Genomic DNA, 26,492 nt, shown 5'->3' on the forward strand with positions numbered 1-26,492 from the left:
TCCTAAGAGATATGCAATATTTTTGGGTTAAAGTTTATAGTGACAGCAATCTGATTTCCTCTTCCACTGAGGAGGAACATCTCATTATACCAACAAAATAGGCTCAAATTCTTCATTGAAAACCTGAATCTGGAGGAAAGCAATTTCCAAAAATCCACATATGCTTCTGAGGATGTATTCTCTGCAAATAGGGTGTGCAGTGTTAATGAGTGGAATGTTAAAGCAATAACCTATTACACCATTATGTCCTGGAATAGCTTTTACCTCATATCCATATATGGATTTAACAGAAATGTTTACGAGTGTTTTAGTTAGTCTCCATAGTGGTCTGCCATGTGCATCTGTTGCTCATTTCCTTTCCGTCTGTTTAACGTTTTTAACCTGCACAATGATCATTAGCACTCTTCAGAGTCTACAATGCCCCAGTAGCAGTTACATTTCATATGCAAATTTTATTCAGCACATATGTGGCCATGAACAGTATGAAATACACAGTAGTGAAATGTTTTTTGGCTGTCATAAAAAGTAGAATAAAAGTAGAATATAAATATTTGCAATAAAAAATAGACATAGAATTTTGTGTTCAGAAATAAAATTGAATATATGAAAAATAATATATGAAATATAAAAATATAAAATTAATATTGGAGGCAGAACAGTATGACTATTGCAAATAAAGTGCTAATGATTTAGTATTAAGGACCGAGTGTTACTAAGAAGTGTTGTATATGGATTTTGGTGAAATGTGTTTATCTGTTCCAAGAAGCATCTACATTTTCTAGACAGAATTAGTAATAAGCATTAAATTAGTGTACCTTTGAGACAGCTGGGTCAGGTTTGGAAAATTTGGATAATTGCAATGGTGATTTCTTTGCTTTCTGAATTTTGATGAATGAATACATTTTCAGAGATTTAGAGACAGTAATCCCAGCAAAACAAGAATAACTGCTTAGCCAGGCTTGAAAGGCAACTTGACAAGTTGATTCTGTCATGAGTACAAAAATGTACAATCACTTTTTTAGTCACAGTAATATATCCATAAAAAAGATTCTAGTGAAATAAAAAAAAAACACTCAACTGCTTTTTTGACTTGATTTTTTATTTCATTGGAACAGGCATTCTCGCCCATTTTTAACAGTGTTACTGGAATCTAACATACCAGAGCTATTCATAAAATAGTTCCTAATACTTATAACCAACAAAGCTCTTGTAAACATAATAGACGAAAAACTTCTTATACATTTTTTGCTCCTCTGAGAGAGAGAGAGAGAGCTCAGCTCTCAAGATTTAACACTGAGGTATAAGAACTTTTGTGTAGTTCCCCCAAATTCATCTGTTCTAAAGCTAAATTCATACATAAAGTAAGTTTATCACTGCATGTCTCCAGTTACTGTACTATCAAGTTTATTATTAGGTGTTCCTACCTCTTGTTGCCAAAGTAACAATGAGTGGGTGGCACAACTAGCCTTCCACTTGAGAACAAATGAAATTTTCTTCTCATTGAAATGAAACATTCTGGAGGTAGATTTGGCCTTTGTGCAAAAAGTTAAACTTTTCTCAACATCCAGTCACCAACGGTCACTCTCACTCATGTCACTGAAAGTCACCAGCGCTGATTGAACATGGTCACATTGTTGCTGCGAGTTGCTGCATGTGTGAACGTTGCATTAGCTAGAAATTGTATCCACAATATATTTGTATCCTGTGTTTTAGAGTTATAGCGTTGTGAGTGCAATGAGCTTTGGGTAAAATTTTTGGTTAATGATCAAAGCTAATCTCTTTTTATGTCTACATATATTGCTGTGTCGTCTGAGTAAAGATGTATTTTTGGAGTTAACCTGCATATTGAAGTAACAGTGCTAGCCTAGTGACTCATGTGGCATTAAAATTCATTACTTCTTCATGCTGTTTTGGCTAAATCTGGGTCATGACCATATCTATACAGTAAAACTGCGTCATCACTAAAACAGCTCTTTTTCTTTAGAGCAAAATGCATTTTTAAGAACATTTGGTCCATAGCCAGTTGATAATAAGTCTATTTGATTGCATGATTGGTTATTTACTATTATTGTCTAGAACCGTATGTCATATTCTTAAAATTATACATGTGGCTTGTATTCACAGATACATTGCCTTTGGGGTCATACTGTTCATTTGAGACAGGTTCCTGTGGATGGACAGTCTCTGGTACACAGTCTTCATGGAACCTGGTCAGTGGAGAACAACTATCCAGAAGTACTGACCTATTAGGAACAACACTTCAAAACACTCAAGGTGAATCTATTGATGTTGAAGTGTCCTGTAGTATATATATATTTTTTGTATATGTGATTTAATTATTTTGTATTATAAGGAACAAAATTATAACCTACATAACTGATTATAATCTTTTTTCTCCATACCAACATTCAGGTAAAAAGATTCATGTTTTTCTTAGCAGAGACTTTAAGGCTTTACAGGCTTGTTCATAACATTAGCTCATCATGCATAACAAGCGTTGACACCCCTATACATTATCCTGTAAATGTAGTTTACATCAAAAAGGATAGGATTGCACTATACATTTCATCACATACACAGTCTCACAGAGTGTGACAAACACAATAGTGAAATGCTTTTTGACTGTGTGTTATAATCCAGAATAAAATATTTGAAATAAAAAGTAGAAATTACAATACATGTACAAACAAATGAGAATTATATAGGACATAAATAAATGAATTAATGAATTAATTAATATAAATATACATAAATAAATAAATATAAATAAGTAAATAAATAGTGTTGTATATGGATTTGGGTGAAATGTGTTTATCTGTTTGCATGATTCCAAGAAGCATCTACATTTTCTAGGCAGAATTAGTAGTAAGCATTAAATTAGTGTACAGGCGAGACAGCTTGGTCAGGTTTGGAAAATTTGGATAATTGCACTGGTGATTTCTTTGCTTCTGAATATTGATGAATGAATACATTTTCAGAGATTTAAAGAGAGCAAATCCCAGCAAAACACCAACAACTGCTTAGCCAGGCTTGAAAGGCAACTAAAGACAAAACTACACTTCATTTTGTCATAAAAAAAAGTACACTTTCTTATTCACAATATCATTTTCATAATACTGTATCATAATCTTTAGGAAACAGTGTGTGAAGAATTGCTCTTTTGGGATTCTGTTTTTTTTTTCTGATTGCATAGGAGGTTACAAAATAGATCTACAAGATATACAAGCTCTGTGTGTTTCTCAGATTACATGTAAAACGGAAAGATGTATTTTCAGTCATAAATGCCACTGATGGGACTTTCCCCACAAATGCACTGATCTTTTCATAATAACTAATGGTACATTTTACTTGTATGCTGTGTAGCTAGCAGACACATTTCTTCAAAACAATTGGAATATTTTTTGGACATCGTTTTAATGATTTAAGGGAAGGCTAAAATAGGACACATTTCATCTTTATGTTGCCAGGCTAAATGAGCACAGCTGTTTAGTTTATGGCTGACTGGTGCTATGCATCCTTGCAGTAGAAACAGGACAACACTTGTCTTTCTTTACAATGAGGTGGATGAATAGAAAATTGTACATTTTTTCCGAGTTCTAATTATAAACCTGGAGTTATATGGTTCAAGCAGGTTTTGAGAAATCCAGAAATGGTTTTGACATTTCAGCTGTATAACTTAAAAGTAGTTTAATTCTCATGGTCTGTATTTAAAATAAAAAATGCTTTAAGATGTAGCGGGTGAGTCATTCTGCGAAAGGTCATGCAAAACACTGTTCTCCTTTCCAAAAAAAGTTTTTTTTTCAGTTTTTACTGAAATAATTTTCATATTTATGTGAATTCATTTTTCAAAACTCTTTTGCAAAGTCATGATGAATAAAATACATTTAATAATCAAGACATTTTTTATATGTGTTGATTTTGTATAAACTTTAACAAATAATTCAGCTTGTCTAATTTCAGCATCAGAAACAGTCACCACATCCTGCCCATCTTATCAAATACAAACTACCATATCCTGGCAGAGCGTTTATGTGTCGAAATGAAAAATTCTACCCAAGAAAGTAAGGGGAGTTTTACATTATTGGGAGGTGAATTGAAAATCTTGAAAAATAAATTAAAAGTCTTTAGTTAAAAAACAAAGATGATTTAGCTTTTACATAATGGCTGTCTATGCTCCCAAACAAGCAGAGCCGTGGGTGCCAATATTTTAATATTTACTGAAGATTCTGAGGAGTTTGAGTCCCTGCCATACCGATGACCTTAAAACATGTACAGGCAGTTCTGGAGCTGAATCTCAGATGTCTTTCTACACTGCTACTCTTGAAAGCACTACATAAGATCCATTCCATCTTATCCGTTCTATCCTGTACAGCGTACAAAGAAAGTAAACAGGATGCCATCAGAGATTTACCTCAAATAGGAGATGAGGGATTTTACTTGGATTAGAAGAAGAAATGTAGGCTGAAGCTACACAGCAATCAGAAAATGTTATTGTGGATAAATAAATAAATAAATGAATGAATGAATCTGCAAGATTAAATTGCTGGCCTCTTAAATCCTTTAGAAAAAGGACTTTCACGAGAAAAACACTTTGAGACACTTTGAGCGGACACTCTACTAGCTTACTACTGATCTTTTTTTTTTTTTTTTACTGTTAAAGTAATATCAGCTTCCCTTTGTCTTCTTCTGACCAGCTTTCATATTTTATATAAAAAATGAAAGTATTCTGCCATGTTATGCTGATAATGTCACTAACACAACTATAGAACAGTTTCAAACTAGGAAGTGGAACGATGCACAGAGTGAAATGTCCCAGTGTGGTTATAAGAAATATAGGCACATGTGATGATAATGCCACTCAACTAATCAAATTACTGGTCTGGAACTAAGTGCTTTGTAATATTGTGTTACATAACAGTACACAACAGTTTCATATAGTAGAGTAGGTACTTTTAAATGATTTTTCATTTTTTAAAAATGTTTGGTTTTTTCCTAAAGTATTATAAAACTAGGGGGTGGTCTTCAGTACCCACCCAATTCAAGCTTACTCAAGTTTCAAGTCCTAGTTTTAGAATAAATTAGTTTTAGTATATATTAACATATATTGGTTCACATGTAGTACAGGTATGAAATTCATGTATGTGTATATATATATAACAACTGTTCTTTTCTGTTACCTCTTTAGGACACTTCCTGTTCCTGAAGGTCAGAGGCAATGCTAATAGAAATGAGGCATCAATTTACAGCCCTGCACTTCCTGTGACTCAGTCTAGACAAGGCTGCCAGGTAAAAATTCAGGATGACTGGATCTTGCTTGCCACGTATTCTAGACTTCCGATGTGATGCATTCAAAGTGGCTCTTAGGCCAGTTTTGCAGTTTTCCTTTAAACGAAAATGTGTACACAAGGGTCAGCTTTTAGATACACATCTAGTACCTGTGTGGCTCGTTCAACCTTTTTAAGGTTGAAACCTAGGCTGGGTATTTTCTCGTATTTCAGGACACTAATGGCTATGTTTGACATGTCTGGGGTCATTACTCTAAATTGTGTTTTTCTGATGGTACATGCTGCACTGACGATACACTCTGCACTGAAAAAAAAGAAAGAATATATGGTCAGATTTGGAGAAATATTACTTATATAAAAATATTTAGATCAAAATATGAAATTTCTCAACATTTATGATTTCATTGCTTATATTACACTTAAAAACGTTTCTAGATTAAATGAGGTAGAATGAGCGTGATCGAGTCACGTAGCATTATTGTAAACCATTACAGTGTGAAATCTCACGAGGATGTCGGCACTGATGCGAGCTATAACTTTAATATTACACTTCTAAAAGTGACACATGCATGGTAGAATAGTGCATTGGTAATGTGTTTATTCCAGAACACCAGGGTTGTAGGTTTGATTCTTGGCTCAGGTGTGAGCTCGATATTCCATTTTATTCAGGGCTTTGAAAATACACAATCAAATCATGTTGGATGAACGAAAACTAATTGCGTTAATGTTACTCAATTCAAGTGGAACAGATGTACACATTTGAATGAAGGAAATTCAATCCTTTTTTTTCAGTGTGGGTAGCCTCTGTTTTTTTTTTCTTTTCTTTTCACTTATCCTTCTCTATAGTTGATCCATTTCTAATGTTTTGTGTGTAGTTGCACTTCTCCCTGTATCTCTTTGGGGATTTTAACGGCACGGTGCGTCTGTCGGTGGTCGAGAACGGTACTTCAGTGACTCCTTTAGTGTGGGAGAGGGCTGGACATTGGAAGGACAGCTGGCAGGATGTCACTCTACAGATCACTGACCTGCTAAATGGGTGAAGGAAATGTTGATTTTTATATTTTTAACAAAGAAATTAAGTTAATTTAATACAGTGCACACATTTTGAACTGAATTCTGCTCTGACTGTTTGGTTTACAGTAGGTTACACTATACACCATTGCCCTACAAAATAGCCCAATGTTAAACACTTGGCTTCGGTTTTAATCTTTATTTGTTTTATTTGTTTTGACTGCAGGTTCCATCTAAAAGTGCATGCCCTGTGGGCTGCCGACTCAGAAGCTGACATTGCGCTGGATGATGTTTCTTTAAGTGCAACATGTTTTGAACAAGGTGACCTTTTGTCCACCCACACACATGCTACATCACTGTTACACCCCTGCCAAGATGCAAATTGCTGTTTGTGCATTAGGCGGTTATGTTCAGACCAGGAAGAATAGAATGTAATCCTACGCATTGTCCATTATGTGTGATAATTTGCTTTTGACTAGGATTGATGTATACTGGCAGACCGTTTTCTTAGGAACACCTGCACACCTGCATGTTGATGCAGTTTTCTAATCAGTCAATCATGTGGTAGCAGCAAGATGCAAAAAATCATGTAGATACAGATCAAGAGCTAAAATAAAATAAAATACATGAATACAGATACAGTATGAGTGATATGAATTTGAATATGTTGATATAAATAAATTTCAGGTGTGTGAAATATAATATATATATATATCTGGACATCCTCATCCTACTCTAATCTCTCTCATAAAAATACTCAGTAATGATATCTGCTTGTGTTCATGTACAAATACTTCTTATGCTTCTCATAAAGTGAATAGAGTTTAAAATTCATAGATGATCTGAATTGTGTGTTAAATAATGGCTCCTAAATTACAGCCTGCTTCTCCGTTCTTTTTGTAATCCTTTCGTCTATATTCAGAACTTTCTATTCCTTTGTAGTCTCTTCTCCATTATCACATATCTCCTATATAATTGAATAGTTTATCTTCTGGCCTGTGCACTTTAGAAAGCTCTCTTTTTTTTGTTTTTTTTTTTGCTTTTGTGATGGTGTATTATTAGTAATAAAGGAAAAAAAAGGTTCGAATATGTTATCCCTAATGCTCTAACCTGTTTATTTTTGTTGAGGGTCCTTCTGTCTTTCTGATCTAATCAGATCTAAAAGCTCTGCTTCTTGGTCGTCAACATGATTTGGACTCCATCAGCCAGTTAGACTTCCCGAGTCCTCTTCTTGAGCCTTCTGCCTTAGGTACAGTGTTTTACTCTGATTGTATGACAAATTCACAGTACATTAATGCTCTTTGGTTGCTTTAGATTCTTAACTCATTTTTGAGCCATAAGATCACTACAGTATAGATGAATGAAGAAACCACAAAGAAGGTGACAGTCAATATTATTTTTTCAGAGGTGTCCCAGATGACGTGGTTGTTCACCTCATGTGGAGCCAGTGGACCTCAGGGCCCTACTCAAGCGCAGTGTGACAGTGCTTATCGCAACACCAACATTAGCGTGCTGGTTGGAAAAGAAGGCTATCTCAGAGGTGTTCAGATGTGGAGAGTACCTGCTACCAACAGATACAAGTAAGAGTTTATTAAAGTCACTTTAAAGGCTGCTGCTTTAAAGACTGCTGCTCAAAGCACTAAATAATATTGAACACTAATCTCACACCTGAGATAAATCCCACGATGCTGGTGTTTTGCAACAAACTCATTACTACTGTACTATTCTACTGTTTTTTTGTTTTTATTTTATTTGCCTAGATTTAATACTATAGGTAAAGTTCTCATCCTCATAAAATTTTTACCATGTAATTGCTTTACGTTGGTACTATGTGAATTGATCATGCTCACTCAACTTCATTCAGTCTACACTGATTAGCCATACCATTATTTGCACCATTATAACACTGGACCATGGAGCAATGAAAGAAGGTGCCCTGGTCTGAATTATCAATCATTTTCTTTTAAATCGCATAAATGGCCAGGTGTGTCGCTTACCTGGGGAACACATGACACCAGGATGCACTATGGGAAGAAGGCAAGCTGGCAAAGGCAGTGTCATGCTTTGGCCAATGTTCTGCTGGGAAACCTTGGGTCTTGCTATTAATGTGGATGTTACTTTGACACGTACCACCTACCTAAGCATTGTTGCAGACACCCTTTCATAGAAACGGTATTCCCTGATGGCAGTGGCCTCTTTCAGAAGGATAATGCACTGTGCCCCAAAGCAAAAATGCTTCAGGAATGATTTGATGAGCACAACAACGAGTTTGAACTGTTGACTTGGCCTCCAAATTCCCCAGATCTCAAGCCAATAGAGCATCTGTGCTGGACAAACAAGTCCGATCCATGAAGACCCCACCTTGCGACTTACAGGACTTAAAGGATTTGCTGCTAACATCTTGGGGCCAGATACCACAGCACACCTTCAGGGATCTAGTGGAGTCCATGCCTCGACGGGTCAGGGCTGTTTTGAAAGAAAAAGGGGGACCAACACAATGTTATGGCTGATCGGTGTAGGAAATTAGAAACATATTTAAATTAAGTATGAGAATGAAAACACGTTTTGTTCAGAAACAGAATATTTTTATGTAAACTCTATGTATTTTTTTTATCTGGGTCACCAGATTTTCTTTTTTCAGTCTTCATTTGGAAAATTCTTTCAATGTAAAGATAAAACAAATGATCCCTTTCAGTGAAACATTACCTGTTTAAACAAATGAATGTATTTCGTATTTCACTGGCACTTTTTGAGATGAGAAGTAGGCTGGGGACAACTTTTTTATTTTTGTGTACTATTTTCTTCAGCTTTCAGAGGTTTTATTTAATGAAGCAAATCACACACACACACACACACACACCAGATTAAAATTGAATTTGCAATTTGATTTGTTCTTTAAAAATGAATAAACCAAGTGACCCTGACCAGGAGGAAGCCCTGTACTGAAGATAAATGAATAAATGAAGTATAAACATTGTACCTCTCTCAGTACTCTCCAGTGTTAATCAGTGTGGCCTCTTCTCATGCTATAAGCTATGTATCTGACCACCCTCTCCTCACAGCATAAGAGTAAAAGCTGCTCGCTCAGGTGAGATTTTTAAGAGGGAATCCCAATTCTCACTTCTAGACTTTCTAGTCTTTTTTTAGTACCTTATGTTACTCTCTCATCTACATGCCATTTATTCAGTGAATGTTTACTGCGATATCAAAAGGAATTGTCAGAGTAAGCAGGTTCTGTGAGGAAGTGTCAAAGTACCGCATAGAGCCAAGCCCCTTTGCCCTACTCACACTTGCCCTACACACACACACACGCCAAGTACTAGGTAAGACTCACAGACTGAAAGATGTAGATGAATCTGTTTTTGCTCTCTATCTAAGCTGGTTTCTACACTGAGAGGCTTTTGAACTGATTTGCTATAATTTCTTGGCTAGTCATGGGAGCTCATTAAAGGAGCACTGGCTACTAAGACATCCCGGAGAGGCGGGAGAAATGAAAGAAACAAGCTGGAAAGAAAGACAGATGGCTGGTCCTTAGCTCTTAATCATTAGCCATTGAGATTTAAAGACTGGAGTTGAACCCGCCATTAAAGCTATAGTGTTGTCATTTGAAAAATTGGCAAGTGACTGATACAGCTGATTTCCCTTTACCCAATAATTAGTCAAGGCTTTTTACAACAGGTTACATGATTACTCTTAAATGCCGTAAGCCACAGTTGAAGTTAATCACAAATGTTTGGATTCCCCCAAGATAATACAGGCTTTATTGCTGTTTTTTTCTGGCTTGTAAATATTGCTGAGTAATAATTGTAGTGAGTGTAGGATTTATGGAGAGAATAGCAGATTCTGTCAATAGTGTTAAGTCTGTATTCCCAAACTCGCTGCATCAACCTTGTTCTTACGTCTATAAAATGTTGCTAAATTCTAACACTCCAAGCATCAAGGATAGGAAACGAGCCAGCACTGGGTTAAATACTGCAAAGGACACATGCTGGTTTGGTTTGTGAAATGTTTTTTTGGAACCCAATCTGAAGGCCTCTATTTTATGCAGTGTTTTTTTTTTTTACCATGAATACCGGGTTGTTTATTTCTACTGCTCTTCTAAAAAATTAATTAAAAAATAAACAAACTAATAATAATAATAATAATAATAGTTTCTACAATAACCCAAATAATCACTCTTTGCAATCGTGGTGAGCAGAAATGTATCCCAGCATGCACGGCACTTCAATCCTTAAGGCTGATGGTCTACGACAGAAGACCACATCTGGCACCACTTCTGTCAGCTAGAAACAGAAAACTAAGGCAACAGACTTAACGAAACTGGACAACTACAGATTGGGGGAAAAGAAGGAAATGTTTTACAACTGTCCAACATTTTTACTAAAACAAAACTTGCTTCTGTGCACATCACTATAGTTTTTCTCATTCATAGTCTCCCTCACTTTCAGAAAACACTTTATCCTGATTGGTGGGTTCAGTGCCTGTATTGTGTGTACTGTGTATCTTAGCCAGTTCACCTACTGCTATGTTTTTGAAAGTTGCGTGGAAACTAGATTAAAAAAATGAAGATGTGGAGAGAATTTGCACAAAAATTCCACACGCCCACAACAGGCCGAACTCGGGATCGAACCCTGTGATGGCAATGCAATCCGCTGTACTCACCATGGTTTAATTTAAAGTGAATGTGAAAGTGAGGACGACATAGAATAACCACTATACATTGTTGCAATATCACAAACATTTTTATTATATTCATTACGGACAATCAATCAATTTATTTGTATATTTATTTGAACATTTTTTTGCTTTCCTTCTCAGGATCTCAGCATATGGAGCTGCTGGAGGCAAAGGGGCAAAAAACCATAACAAACGCTCGCATGGGGTCATCATTTCAGCCATCTTCCAGCTGGAGAAAGGGGAAATCCTCTACCTCCTGATTGGTCACCAGGGAGAAGATGCTTGCCCAGGGGTAAGCACAGCTGTAAATCTATATGATGAAAATATAATCCAGACACTGTACTGCTCTGCTATTTCAAGGTTTCAGGCAACATGGTTTATCGTTTAAAACTAAATATAGTGTCTCATGCTTCTTATTTATTTATTTCAATGTAAATCATATTGGTGATTAATTTTGATTGTTCTTGACATCTCTCATCTCTCTCTTTCTTGCCTTTTGTATGTTTATTTCAACAGAGGAACCCTCTGACACACAAGGTCTGCCTAGGTGAATCTTCTGTGATCGAGGACAGGTTCAAAGGTGACGGATCTGCTACGGAATGGGCCGGAGGTGGAGGCGGCGGCGGGGGCGCCACATTCATTTTCCACGTAAGCTTCATGCTTTTTTCCTTCCATTCTTCTCTTAGCCATCATGAGCACATCCTTTCAGAGGGGTGACAGTGCCTAAAGGAAACCATGTGGACAGCAGTAATATGCATGTCTACGGCATTCCTGGGACATGTTGAAAGCATTTGCAGTCATCAGAACTGGGCCGCAGATGGAAGTGGGGGAAGGTCTGGGATGATAACAGCGGTTTACGTTGGTCTTTGATGAAAAGCAACTCTCTTTTTGTTTTTCGGTGGGGGGATATCCTGGTGCAGATGGAGAACGGGGAGCCAGTGCCTCTGCTGATAGCAGCAGGTGGAGGAGGGAATGGCTATCTGGAGGAGCCTGAGAGCAGTTTGGATCAGATCCCTCTGGAACAGTATGAGAACGACACAGTGGCCTCTGGGGTCAACGGCAGAACTGGAGCAGCAGGTCTTCATCTAACTCTTTACCTGCTAGACTGGCTGAATGTTTCTAATTAGCACTTAGCAGCAGAAAATCGATAGTTACTTCACTTAAATGCGCTGAAATGAGCATTGGATTGCGAGGCTTACTGAAAAAAGCACACTTTAAATTGGGAAGGCTTTTCATGCAATCTGTTTATCGTGCCTGTCGTTTCTCAGATGTGTGTCACATTTCAGAAGCAAAGCATTTTTGCCTGTTCTATTGAAAAAGCACTTAATATTTAAAGCTAATCTTGTTGCCATGATTCCTGTGGTTTCCTTTTAAGCTTTTAATTACATGAAATCCCCAAATTACAGTTGAGATCTGTGGCATATGAGCAATCCATCAGTCTGATACTTAGGAATGTTTCAAGGTGCATTTTCTGATATTTTCAGGAAGAGAATTTGAGAGAATTTGTTGGAGAGTTTAGAGCGACATCAACTGAATGCAATCACTGATGAACTTTACAAGTGGTTTACAAAAAGCTAGTCATTCAGTAGAATATTTTCGTCTGTGTGTGTGTGTTTGTATGTGTATGTGTATGTGTGTGTTTTTAAAGGAGCGGGAGGCGGTTGGAAAGACTCTACTACTCACATGTGGGCAGGGAAATCTCTGTTTGAAGGGGCAGAAGGTGGCTCACCTTGTCCTCAGGCACTGTCTAAACTTGGCTGGGCAACATTCGGCGGGTTTGGAGGAGGAGGAGGATCCTGTACTTCTGGAGGAGGTGGTGGAGGATTCAGAGGTTAGTGTACTGATTTAGACACACACTCACTATCAAACACATTTGGCATATTTTAGGATAATGTATATGTAACTGCCTGTGTAATGACAGCCAAAATATATATATATATATATATATGTATATATATATATATATATATATATATATATATATATATATATATACATACATACATTATGTATAGCTTTCTCAACAAAACGTGATTTCATTGCTTATATTAAACATAATTGAAACTAGATTTTAATGACTTAAATGTAGAATGACAGAAAGATGTAGAGTGAGCAAGATCAATTCACATCCAGTTACAGTGTGACAGCACATGACAATGTTGGCGCTGCTGAGAACTATAGCTGTAGTTATAAATTTAGGCAAACAAAGCATGCATGGTGGAATAGTGCAGTGGTAATGCCTCTGTTACCTGACAGCAGTGTTGTGGGTTTGATTCTCAGCTCATACGCGTTCCCAGTGTTTGATTTTATTCAGGAATTGACAAATTACAACAAAAACTATTTGTGTTACTGTTACTCAATTCAACCACATGGAACCAATGTACACATTTTAATGAAATGTGACAAGCTTTTTTTTCAGTGTAAATATATGCACACAAATTTGATAAATGCATTTCCTGGACTCTTTTGCCGTCTTCTGCCTTTTAGAAGCTGTAGCAGTCTAACATTTTTTCCCCTAATATGGCCATTTGTTAGAACCACCTACAAAATGAAGTATGAGATTTTTTTTAGGAGCTGTGAGATGGTGGAAATGGTCAATCAAAGGACCTGGTAAAAAGCTCAGGATTAATGAGGAAATGCAAATTTAGTATAACAAAGATAATGTGTAAATGAAGCTCTTATAAAATAATGGCTGACATCCCAAGTGATTTTAATGGATTGACAGATATGGAATGAATAAGCTATTTAAAAAAAAAAAAGATCTGAAAACCTCCCATAGCCACGTTGGTGAAAATTAGGACTATTGTTGTAAGATATGCCGCTTTCTTTTATGTTAAAATGGAACAGGGTGTCACCATTAAGCATTTCTACATAATCAGAGTGATGAATATAATATAAGGAATGTATCAGGATTGAGGCTTCAGCTCAGGAAACGATACAGTGGTTAAACCCAAATCACACACAGTGGTGGTCTCTGAATTGCAATTTTAGATAAAAAATGTGTTGTGAAATACAGTATAATATTGATGCAGAATGCAGGTTTGTGATTCTCACACCTTGGATGAACTTATTGCCTTAAAAGTATGCTACGTAGGTTTCTTTGCAAATGTAATTCGTATCTCCCCTCCTTGTAAGCCAGAATAAAATAACGTCTTTGTTTTGTACAACCAGCCATTATATGACTCATCAGTATATGCCGACACTTCCCACACGTCTGTCTGTTACATATCTCAAAGCAAAAAGAAAGATTCCGTATCAAGGAACGGCTTTAAAATACATGTTTATGCTAAGGTGACCTTATTTTCAGAGTGTTTGCATGCTTCACTATTCTGTTAAGGTGGTGACGTGTCCCGCACTGATGACCTCACAGCCGATGGACAGGATGGCATTTCTTTTGTCCACCCTTCAGGAGAGCTTTTTCTACAGCCTCTGGCAGGTGTGAGATACACACACACACACACTAGCATTAGCATCACACTAATTTCTACCACAATGTTTGTTCACTGGTTTCTGTCAGTTACATTAACTTATAAGAATGAGCACCAAGAACATCTATATTCAAAAATAAACACTCAGAGACATGGGCTTCAGTTGTATGGAATGGTATAGATCATGAGATCATGTTGGTTTTAACAGTAATAGAGCATTAGTAAGCCAGCACCTCGCCTGCTGACCTACATCTGCTATCAGAGCAGCTCTTTAATTTTACACACACTCTCACTCACTATCACCTCCTTTCACACCCACACTCTCTCTCTCTCTCTCTCTCTCTCTCTCTCTCGCTTGCCTGCTCTCACTCTTTTCACTTCCTGTTGTCCTCCTTCACACCATCTCCTTCATATCATCTCATATCATCTCCTTCCCTCATATAGCACTAAGCCCAGCTGTTTCTCCTTCATCTCTCCCTCGGTATTCTCATCAATCTTATGCTGTTCGATATTTGTTCACTTTCAGTGCTGTGCTAAATCACAATTTTGTGGCCATTTCAGGGGGACTCTGATCATAACGTACAGCTTTCTGCTTCTTTATAAAGAATGTTCTGTATATCGAATGATATAAGTGATCAATCCTACTCTATTATTATATTATTATTATTACCAGAATGTTTAAACAGTTGGTGTGTGAAAACCTTACACTATACATTTGTGTCCATAAAGGCAGGTTAGAAAAAGAGCTCATCATACAGAGCCCCTCCAAAAGTATTGGTACAGCAAGGCCCTTTTTTTTCCCTCCCATTTCCTTATATCTACATTTTAAACGATTTAGAACATGGCACCATTTGTTTAAACCCACCTATTTGCAATGCCACGGTTATTCCGAAATTAGAGCTCAACTACATTACCCATCAGCCCCAGCAAGTCACATGACCATCACTGATAACTCTCTTTCATGTTCCTCCTCATTAGCACTCCTATTTTATGTTTTGGTTTTAGTGTGCTTCTTTGTCAAACTTTTGTTGTTGCTGTCGTGTTTGCACTTGTATCCACATTCGCCTCCCAATCATGACAGTCAAAAGATAAAAAATATTAGACAGGTGTTTCAAATTAGCTAGAAGGACAAAAAAAGTTTGAGGCCTGGGTTTAACCTGTTAAGACGGATAAACCAACATAAAGACCAGTGCTCTTTCTGGACAGTGGTGGCTCAAATGGTTACGCCTCTGGGTTGTTAATTAAAAGTTTGTGGGTTCAAGCCCCAACTTTACCAAATTACCCCTTAAACATCTCTGCTATATCATGGCTGTCCCTGTGCTCTGACTGCAGCTTTCCAACAAGAAGAAAAGATGCTCACTGTGCTGTTATGTATATGTGATGAAATTAAGGCTTTTTCATCTTCTATGGACTTGTTCCATTATTTTGAGAGTGGACTATGTATCCGCCTTTCAACAAATGTCTTGTTCCATAGAGTTCCTTGCTCTTAGTGGGAAAGCATGCTCACTGCCCCATTTTGCACCTTAGAATTGATTTTGCACCTAGTTATCAAAAATGGGAAACTATAATTGTGCCATTAGAGGCCCATTGGGGCACAAATCACGCTGATTCAGTGCTCAAGACAGGAGCAGAGGACAGGACAGTTAATCACAGGTTACAGGTAATTTGTGTGGCTTTTAACATGCAGTTCTGTTGGAATTTTTATGAAATCTTGTCACTGGTAACTCCATTTTGCTCCTTGTGATGTGTCATATTGAATGCCAAATAATAACATCTATGCAATATACAGTCTCTCAGGGATTTTTCTATCACAGAACTCAAAAGCAAAATCAAGCAAACTCCACAATATTCTGAAGAGCTTGCAATCTTTCAAAATTACCTCAGATTTTCTGAAAATTCGGGCCCAGGTTTGTTGTGTGATGTCATCAGAATACACATTCAGCCAAAGCCTGTTTTGATTCATGTGTACAGCTATCCTGGAAAGTATATACATATGTATCTTCAGTAGCAGAAGTTTAAAAGAAGAATAATGTGCTTGTAATTTTGCCAATTCAAGTAGTTTTGTGCAAAAAAGCACAAAACTCTTCAGGTTGCATTGCATATTTGGAAAAAAGCTTCAGCAGAATCAAACTGAATATATGCTATTGTTGTTGCCATCCTGTTCATGGTCGCCACAGTGGATCATCAGATCCGTATATTTGATTTTTTGAGCTCTGAAAAATCAGGCACAGGTTTTACATCCTTCCTCACACAAACCTCCCATTTTATCTCCCACTGAGTTGTCCTTCAGTGGTTGGGTTGATTCTCAGGATTACCAGGGACCCTGGATTGACTAAATACAATATCAAAAAAGTCAATAATAAAAGTTTCTTTTCAAATACAGTATTCCACCAGTTTGAGGTGTTACTCTGTCTCTGTTCTGTCTTCAGTTATGGAGAGTCATGGTGAAGCTGCAATTGAAGTACATCTAAACTGCAGTCACTGTCAGTCTCAGAGCTGCAAACGTGATGAAGATAGCAAGTTCATCATCTGCTTGTGTCATAACGATGAGATTCTTGCTCCAGACAATGTCAGCTGTATAGGTAAATAAGCATGATGATAAGATCACTATTTTGCAAATCAATACATTTTTAAAGTCCATATTAGTGATAAGTAACATGAGGAATAAAATAGGACTGTGATTTACCAAAGATTTATCAATGATTTTTATAGTTGTATTGAACTATACAGTTATATTTTAGGTGTGTCCATTAGTAGACTCTCTCATGAGAAGTTACAGCTTTACCTTTACAAAGACTGTTAGACATTTCTTTCATGTTTAATGAATACTTATTTTGTTTTGTTTTTTGTTACATAATACTTTTTCTTAAACTTTTTATAATTATGCTTAGGATATGTAAATAAGCTGTTATTATTGAAATGATAACACAATAGAACAATTTTCTATACTCCATAATACAATTGTCACTTTATATTGTGACAGTGATAGTCATGTACACACATACTCATATAATATTATGCATACTAGTAATAATCTAGCTGTAATTTATTTATTCCGGCATTAAATTTGCATGTAAGGTTTTAATGCATTTATTTGCAAGTAAAAAAATAATTCACAAATATTTCATCAATGTTAAAAATTCTATTTTCTCATTTTCTTTGATCTATTTCTTGACCCCCTGGCAGATATACAGGGTTCCACGGTCGCCGGACACCCGTCCTTGTCTCTGATAGTGGCGGTGGTGGCGTCCGCTGTGGTGACGGGTGTTGTGTTGACCTGTGCTTGCCTCACTCTCAGTAAGAGACTCTTCCAGTTGTGCCTCAACTCCGTCCCCTCCACCTTCCACCGCCTCTGACTCTTTCTACCCCTCCAACCCATCTGCTTTCTCTGACTGTGCTGCTACAGAACTGCACCAATTATGTAACGATTCCTCAAGAGGAACACAGCATCTTTAGAGGGAACAGATGTTTCAATATTGTTACAAATTTTATTGTTAGGCCAGATTTGGGTGGCAGGTCAGATGGCACTAGAAGTAAAAATTGAAAAAAAAGAAAAGAAAAAGAAAGACAATAGTTGTGCAAGAACCCTGAATAGCCATCAAAACTTCAAGTGTGGGAATTTTCTTTAACAACTTTACATACTAGGTCACATAAAAATGGAGATCAATATGAACCATAAAATAGAAAAAAAAAACTACACTGATCTTTGTGAACCTTGAAATGCCGTGCAAAAAAAGGCTTTAAAAACAACATAAGTACATAGTAGCACAACAGCTGTGATATAATGTCAGTGTGCAAACAGCTTTGAGATTGCAGACCAACTTTGGTGACATTTCAGACTGAGAATTTCAGGTGCATTATGAAGAAGATGCTGTTAAGTCAGCATCAGTGTTTCATGCAAAGTAGATAAATGTTTTAACATACGAACAGACAAACAAAAAAACACATTGTTTAACACATTAGTTAACATGAGCAAACCATGAACTAGAGCTCTAGTACCCTATATATAATATTTACATTAATAATACTACATTCATATTTACTGTTTAACCAAATAAGCCAGAACAAATTATTAACTTAAATTCAAACAACCGATTAGTAAAAAAGCCCCAAATGACCAATATAAATAAAACTTTTGCTGGAAAATAATATTTAATATTCTAATATTTATGTAATTACAATAATAGTTGTATAATAACTTACCTGGAGAACACTAAGTTAACAGTATTTAGTAACATGCTGTTATGCATATTTTAGCCATGGATTGAATGAACAGAAATCAGTATCTAAACAATAAAACAAATGTTACACTACTTTGTTTATTGCTTGATTTATTGATGCTTTATTGAAGTTCATGGTTTGTCAGTGTTAACTAAAACAGCAAATAATGTTGGTTAAGGGAACTGTTAAGGGACTTGTAAAGCATTGCCAGTACTGGCTCATATAATGAATCTTTTGGATCCATAAATTCCCTCATAAAATGTGGCTGTCGTTTTATTTTTGAGACTTAATAGAGAAAAGTAATTGCAAACATTTTAAAGAGCCGGCTGCATTCCCTTTATTGAGGAAGTTATTGACGAAGCTTTGTATTTTAATCATGTTTTTATTTTAAAAAATGTTCCTAATTAGGCTGTTGTCAGATTCTGAAGAGGCAGATGCAAGTTTGGGGTTTTATTAAAGAAACCAAATGAACAAATTGAAAACATGGAGCATTCACAAACTAAACAAGTGACAGGGCGCAAGAAAAGTAGGATTCACTGAGATCACACAGAGGAACACAGAGAAATCTGAAACTTAAATAGAGTGAAACAGGTGAGAAGAATCGGTGAGGTGCATGACCTGGTCACATGACTTGCAGGGCTGCTGGGATAGAGAGTCCTTTTCAGTTGTTCCGTGGCCGAAACCAGCACTGACGTCACAGCAGCATTGAACTTTACTGCCCAAAGCGGTAATTAATCAATAACATGACTGCTGTTAACCAATCCATTATTTTTGTATTATGCTAGTGTATAACTGACAGCGAATTAATTCATATCTATCTTTTCTCAATTATATTTTATCAATGTAACAATTATTGCTGCTATTTAATATCTAAAAGCCTAGGGCTTTTCATTTCATCGTTTCTAGCCCAGGATGGTCAGGGAATATTTCATGTATCTCTGCACTGTTCACATAAATGGGATGTGAGCATTAAAATGAGCATTATGTAAATAAAAAGGTATGAACCATTATATGACTCTTCTTATTGTAACGTCCGGATGCCCCCGCCCTGTGCGGGGCTCGAACCCGGACCTCCACGGCACACCGTGGAGATAGACCCATACGCAGGATTCAATTAAGCGCTGCTTTATTAACATAAACACAAGACTGGGGGAAACTAACGTGAACACTAGACATGACACATGAAACAATAGCCGACAGACAGGTACAAAAGGATCCCTATTTATAACATTAGCCATTAGCCCTAACAACATTAGGGCTAATGGAGAACAGGTGATACGGCAGGAACGAGAACAATAGGATAGGCGTGGCACAAGATACACACAATAAAGCAGGCTCCATAGAGTCACCTGCCAGCCCCCTCTCCAGGCCTGGCAGGTAACTGTCCAGCAGGTCCTGACACTTATAGTGGAAATGTAATTATTAACAGCTCTAAAATCGCAATTCATGGAACTTTTTTTATAATTAAAATTAACAGCAACAATACTGTATATCAAATATATCAGACCTAATATATCCTGATCTCATTATGGTGATTACTAAGATGTTTTCCTATTTCTAAAACATAGGATTTGGAATATATGTGGGTTATTAGGAGCAATCAAGTTGGTCACAGAAGCTAAATTAGAAAAAAAAAAGAACACGCTCGTGGCATTCTCTCAAGTGGCTTCATAAGTTAGCAAGCTGTGATGCTTTTCCAACAATCCAGAATGTTCCAGCAGTTCCCAGTTATACAGAGCACTTGTTTAAGATCTTCATTTGTTTCAGTGATTTTGTGATGGGGTGACAGAAATGTGAATGTTGGAAGCAGGCAGTATAGTGTTTTTCCTTCAATATGTTTCAGTGCAGGTTTTTCTTAATTAAATAAGAAGAAAGGAAAGCCTTTGTCCAGCCAGACACTATCACTCATTTTGCTCAGTGATGCATCGTCTCTCTCTCTCTCTCTCTCTCTCTCTTTCTCTCTCACACACACACACACACACACTTGTGTTCACCAGTTCATTGTGAGACACACAAGATATCCGATAGCAACAAGGTAATCACACAGAGGTGTGAACACTCCCTCCTTACCCACTGACCCCTTCTTCAGTCTTCATTCACACAGCCCATGGTTGACCATTCCATCCACTCCACCACTTCCCTGCTGTCATAGCAACACTTTCACCAATTACTGAATGTGTGTCTTAAAAAGAAATCTTAAAAATATCATACATACAAATATATAACCAGATGTGTCCATTGTTTGTATTCGTACTGTATATGTGATGTTTCTTCATTTTAGGCCTATGACATCATTGCAAGTCATTAATGATGCTGAATATGAATGACTCATAAATAATAGTTTGGTTGATTTCATATATTTTGATTTGTGCAATAACTACAGAATGCTGGTTCTCTATATAATAAGACTGGTATATGACATTGAAGTGTTTTTCTCCTTGTGAATTGAGGTGTGTTTGAGATGCATACTAGGTTCTTTTGTGGTAGAGCTCCATTTTTAGTTCGGTGTTAGAACTTAGTAACGTATCTCAGACCTTCCCTTTTTTGTTTTTCACATAAGCATAGAAGGTAAACTTGTTTGGACAGAACTAGTATTTGGTACAATCCAGAAGTTCATTCCCCTAAATGGGGACTGACTAATGCTGGACTGAAAAATCTTAATACACATATCAGTTGGTGATAACTCCTGAGCTCTGTTAGTGGTTAACTCTTGTCTTTTCCCATGAGCTCTCCCTAATGCAGGTTGGTAGTCTGTGCTTGGGCAACTCCCCTTCCTCTTTTACACCCTCCCCTCTCTTGTCCCACTCCCTTCCCTTGGTCAACTTCCTGCTGGCTCCGCTTCACGCCCGACAGCAAAGGGAACCCCTCACCTCCACGCAGTGCCCCCCACAGGCAGACTACCAACCTGCAGCGGGGACGTGGACGCCCATTCCTGAGGGTGAGTGCTTCTTGCTCAGCTGTCAATGCAGAGGGCACTGCAAGCACCTCACCAAGCCAGAAACAGTTTACTCCATTAGAACAGTCTGGGGCCATTTGTGTGCTATTTTAGAAGGAGGTTAAGTGTACACTAAATCTCTGCTTCTTTGAGAGCATCCAAGGAAACTGTGTGTTGGTTTTACTTTCAGCTCTGGACATGATAAGTGAAAAAATGTGCCTGGAAGTTGGACCTGAAAAACTGCTAGGCACAACTTAGACCATTAAGCTTAAAAGATATCTGCAAAGCACATTTCATTGGTCTGCATATGATAAGAAATTAAAAGGAAAATGGGGTTTGGCTGCACTGTGCACTCCTGATTTAGTAATCTGTGTGTGACCATTCATGCTTTCTGTTGCAGTAACAATGATTCCATAAATTCCATAGATTTAATATATTCCATATATTTTTCTGTCATGTATCATGTTGTAAGAGAACAAACATAGCTTTATAACCTTGATAATCCTTACAGAAAGATTTAGGATACATTTCATGCATTTAATGCTGAACTAGTAGATTGAGCTTTAAATGGTGTGTGGTGTTAATCTGTTATGTGCACCTCCAATTTTGTTAACCTTGCTCTCTATGCTCCTGCAGTGTACTACCGCAAGAAGAACCACCTTCATGCGGTCCGGATATGTTTGCAGAGCCCTGAACACAAGCTGAGCAAGATTCGCTCTTCCATCATCATGACTGACTACAACCCTAACTATTGCTTTGCTGGAAAAGCTGCATCACTGTGTGAGCTAAAGGAGGTTCCACGCAAGAACATCACCCTCCTCAGGTACTTCTGCCTTTATTGGACTAATAGGTTAAAATCATATCCAGGATAATCTGTTAAAACTTATGAGAATACAATTACTCTAAACAATGTTTAGCTTTCTAAAGGGGTTCTATCTTGTACAATGCGAAAACTCTCATGTAGGGTTTTACATAGACCCTGTAAAGGAAAAGTCAACCTTGGAAGACATTATATATATTTACATAGTGATTATGATCTAGTGATCTATGATGTAGTGATCATAATGATTTAAATATAATAAGGGGACTCAAACATAAGGAATCACTGTAACATTTCACTGTTCGAAATACACTGTAAAAGCAGTAAAGACACCAAGTTTCCAGAATGCAATGCAGCAGTACAGTACAGTTGCTCTGAGTTACAGCAGAGACTCGACTTGGCTAGATAGCGGCTGAGTTGATGATATCCACCATGGTGCTGATAGCAATATAAGCATTAAAGTTGAAGTTTGGATCCTTATGTTTGAGCAGAGAGTACAGATGAGGATACAGGAGTGGTGGACAGATTAAGTGCTGCATCTGTCTCTTTAGATTTAGGATTAAGTCCAACTGGTGAAACTATTGGCAGAGAGTTGAATGGCATTGTGGCTAACTCTTTTTACCAGAGTGCCTCAGCACTGAATTTCATTAGTTACCACTGATGGATTATATACCAATGGAAATTTATAAAGACAAGAACGAATTGGATTTTCACCTTTGTATGTAATGCAAGGAAGGTAACTAATAAAAAGCTGATTGTTGTTGATCAGTCAGTAAAATAGTCAGATAAATCAATTCACCAGTATACCAGTAGGAAACTAAAGTAAAAAATAAACATGCTAATGTTTAAAATCATCCAAAAAATCATCTCAGCATTTTAGTACAAAGTTGTATAGGTTTTTCGAGTCGAATTTCTCTTTTAAGCATACCACTTTTGGTTGCTAGCTGAAATCCAATTAGTTTAATATGCATGTGTGTTTCCTTCATCATAGTAGTGTCTGTCTAACGAATGAGTTTCACTAAAGTACAGGGCATTTTGGTTGCAGGGCTTTAGGGCACGGTGCTTTTGGGGAAGTGTATGAAGGTCAGGTTCTGGGAATGAACGGAGAAAACACTGCCATGCAGGTTGCTATCAAGGTCAGTATAACTGCTGTTGCGTTCAGAGTGGGTTTTGGGTTTGATAGCTTGAAATTAATCCTGTCTTTCATTTCATGCCTGTGTGATTAGACACTTCCAGAAATCTGTTCTGAACAAGATGAGATGGATTTCCTCATGGAGGCACTAATTATGAGGTATGTTTTACAGGCACTGGTTATGAAAACAAATAAAGCTTCTATGGATACACATGTGCAGAACAGACAAAAGAGAGGGGTATTCTAGACCATTATAGTGAAGGGAAGATAATGTTTTTGGGTTTTTTTAATGTTTGTTTTCCTTGACCAGTTCACAGCTGTTAGTAGTTGATGTCCAGATTCTACACCGTCTGTGTTCAGACAGCAGCTGTTCTTTTACTTCCATACTACAGACATCTAGGAGGAACAGTACCCTAAAGGTTACTGACACTGTCTCAGCTTTAAACCAAGCCTCCTAATTTACAGCTTTTAATCTTTGCTTTAAGGTTTTTTGCTGAATGATGAATGGGAACAAACAGCTTCCTGCAGATAATTGTTTTTATATTTCCTGCACTCTATTTTTGCACATTTAAAAAAATATGGTTTACAGTACTGTGAACTAGTGGCCTAAACCAAATATACTAAATGGCCAAAAGTATGAGGACACCTGACCATCATGCTGATATGTGGACCTTCACAAGAACTCCTTTTAAATCCCAAACCCGTTCTAATATGACAGTGTACCTGTACACAAAGCAAGGTCTTTGAAGACATGGTTTGTCAGTGTTAAAGTTGAGTGTCCTGCACAGAGCCCTGACCTCAATTCAATTCAATTTTATTTGTATAGCGCTTTTAAGAAGGGACATTGTCTCAAAGCACCTTTACAAAACATAAGAACCCCATCCCCACTGAATAGCTTTGGGATGAATTGGAACACTGACTGCATGTCAGGACTTTTACACTTGATCTCTACACCCGACCCTGCTAATGCTCTTTTTTGTGAATGTCTCTTGTTAGTGAAAATCCCCACAGCCATGCTCCAAAAGCTAATGGAAAGCCTTTCCAGAAGAGTGGAGCCTGTTTTAGGAGCAAATGGGGACTAACTCTGGAACAGGATGATCAACAAGTGCATGTGGGTGTAATGGTCAGCATACTTTTGGCCATCCAGTATAATTACACACTGTTGGCTCATGCTGCTGCAAAGGCACTACTCCTACAGTTTATGCTCCTTGCTACTTGGATTGTCCTATGCTGTCTCCTAAGCTTAAGGTTACCTCATGTAGTCCAGAGCATTAGATTGAACACTATTTAAATATATTCACAAAGGCTTTTTAAGCTCTCTAGCAATCAGATTCTGAAAACCTCAGATTCTGTGGTTTACATCTGTACACTTAAAGGCTATTAGAAAAAAGGACAATGAAGTGCACAATCCTGCAGGGGGTTAAACTGGCCATTGTAATGACAGCTACAGGTACTATTACCTGTGCCACAATATCATTTTTGTATTATTCTGTAAATAAATGCAGTAAATAGTCTTGAGATTGTATTATATACCCCATATCAGACAGAGGTATCTCAAAGATTAAGGCTTTTCAACAAGCTGGGATATGTAAAGAAAAGAATTTCACTGTGCTGTAAAGTCTTCTTCTATTTCTTTTTCTATGTGTGAAAAGTGCAGGAAAAGAAACTACTTATTAGCCTTCTCATTGCGAGAGTTTTATAATAGATGAGACATATTATTACAGTCTGCACACTGAGCAAATAACAGCCTATGGCTAAATGGATATTTAGATAAATAATTTTGTTTTTAATTAAGCTATTATATAGTTATCTCCAGAATTGTTGGTACCCTTGGTAAAGATGAGTATAAAGGTTTGGAAGAATGTTAGTGTGGTTAATAAGCTTAATCTCACACTGATGATTTTGAGAGAAATCTAACCTTTAATTGAAGTACACTTATTTTAAGATTTTTTTTAAAAAAAAACCCTTATTAAAGAAATGTAATAAAACCGATATGTCACAGTTATTAACACTCATGCCTTTATTCCTTTGTGCAACCTTCCTTTGCCAAAAATGACAGCATTAAAGTCTTATTCTGTAATGCCTAATGAGATTGGACAATACAGAACAGGAATCGAGGATCCTCAATTCTATTGGCCAAGTACAGAATCCCAGGGTTCTATATAGAACCCCAAGAAACCTCTTTAGTTATAAGAGTGCAAGTTTTCAGTGGGGTTTAGGTCAGGACACTGGGATAGACAAGCTTGGTTATTTGCCTTTTTGTGTGTTCTTGGGCTGATGTTTTGGATTATTGAACAGCTGGGAGATCCAGTCACAGTGCAGTTGTAAAAAATTTTTGGCAGAGGCATTCATATTTTTACTTCAAATCCCTCAGTATTTCATGCAGTCTATAATTCCATGTATCCTTACAATTTTCTCAGGGATTGTGGAGGAAAGCAGCCCCACATCTCCACAGGGAATCCTTCATAAATAACATGGTATATGGTACATAACAGTGGTATTTTTGTGCATCTATCCTTCTTTACCCTAAAACATCCATGTGGGCTTTCATTAAGAAAAATCTGATCATAGAACTTGTTTCCTTCAAAGTTCAAATAGCATCTTATATGGTAGGATGAAAGAAAATGTTTCCTTTTAGCTAGGTTTTTTTTTTCATATGGAAGTGGTGCCTAATTACAGATTTGGAGTCTTGGTGACCCCATAATGCTGACATCTTCTGCAACTCTCCAACTGTGATCTTTTTTTTTGTACCTTTAACCTCCTCATCACTGTGCATGGGAGCACAATAAACCTGCATCCTGTTCCAGACAGGTTTATTACAGCCTTAGTCTGATGTATGAACATCAAAACAATTATATCTCATTTTATCTTTGTATTCTTTATTCTCTAGACTCTAGTCAGGCCTGTGTGACGCTTCCAATTTTTTCCAGAGTGAAACAGGACAGCATGGATGATGTCCGAGGGGTTTGGTTTAAATATAAAT

The 26,492-nt window shown here is 37.1% G+C and overlaps 1 protein-coding gene across 1 annotated transcript in view; it reads left to right on the top strand.

Annotated features, from left to right (window-relative positions):
- The window catches only part of ltk (leukocyte receptor tyrosine kinase), a 63,688-nt gene that overhangs the window by 29,150 nt on the left and 8,046 nt on the right, over positions 1 to 26,492 (top strand). Inside the window, exons 7-22 of the mRNA XM_058399414.1 lie at positions 2,125 to 2,274; positions 5,186 to 5,286; positions 6,161 to 6,321; positions 6,523 to 6,617; positions 7,453 to 7,545; positions 7,702 to 7,876; positions 11,115 to 11,265; positions 11,490 to 11,621; positions 11,894 to 12,050; positions 12,622 to 12,804; positions 14,311 to 14,409; positions 16,831 to 16,983; positions 17,588 to 17,698; positions 22,194 to 22,380; positions 23,423 to 23,513; positions 23,604 to 23,668. Coding sequence (XP_058255397.1) covers positions 2,125 to 2,274; positions 5,186 to 5,286; positions 6,161 to 6,321; positions 6,523 to 6,617; positions 7,453 to 7,545; positions 7,702 to 7,876; positions 11,115 to 11,265; positions 11,490 to 11,621; positions 11,894 to 12,050; positions 12,622 to 12,804; positions 14,311 to 14,409; positions 16,831 to 16,983; positions 17,588 to 17,698; positions 22,194 to 22,380; positions 23,423 to 23,513; positions 23,604 to 23,668 — 2,104 coding nt within the window. The remainder of the gene's footprint in view (positions 1 to 2,124; positions 2,275 to 5,185; positions 5,287 to 6,160; positions 6,322 to 6,522; positions 6,618 to 7,452; positions 7,546 to 7,701; positions 7,877 to 11,114; positions 11,266 to 11,489; positions 11,622 to 11,893; positions 12,051 to 12,621; positions 12,805 to 14,310; positions 14,410 to 16,830; positions 16,984 to 17,587; positions 17,699 to 22,193; positions 22,381 to 23,422; positions 23,514 to 23,603; positions 23,669 to 26,492) is intronic.

Source organism: Hemibagrus wyckioides, linkage group LG09 (assembly GCF_019097595.1).
Source record: "Hemibagrus wyckioides isolate EC202008001 linkage group LG09, SWU_Hwy_1.0, whole genome shotgun sequence".
Classification (NCBI taxonomy): domain Eukaryota; kingdom Metazoa; phylum Chordata; class Actinopteri; order Siluriformes; family Bagridae; genus Hemibagrus; species Hemibagrus wyckioides.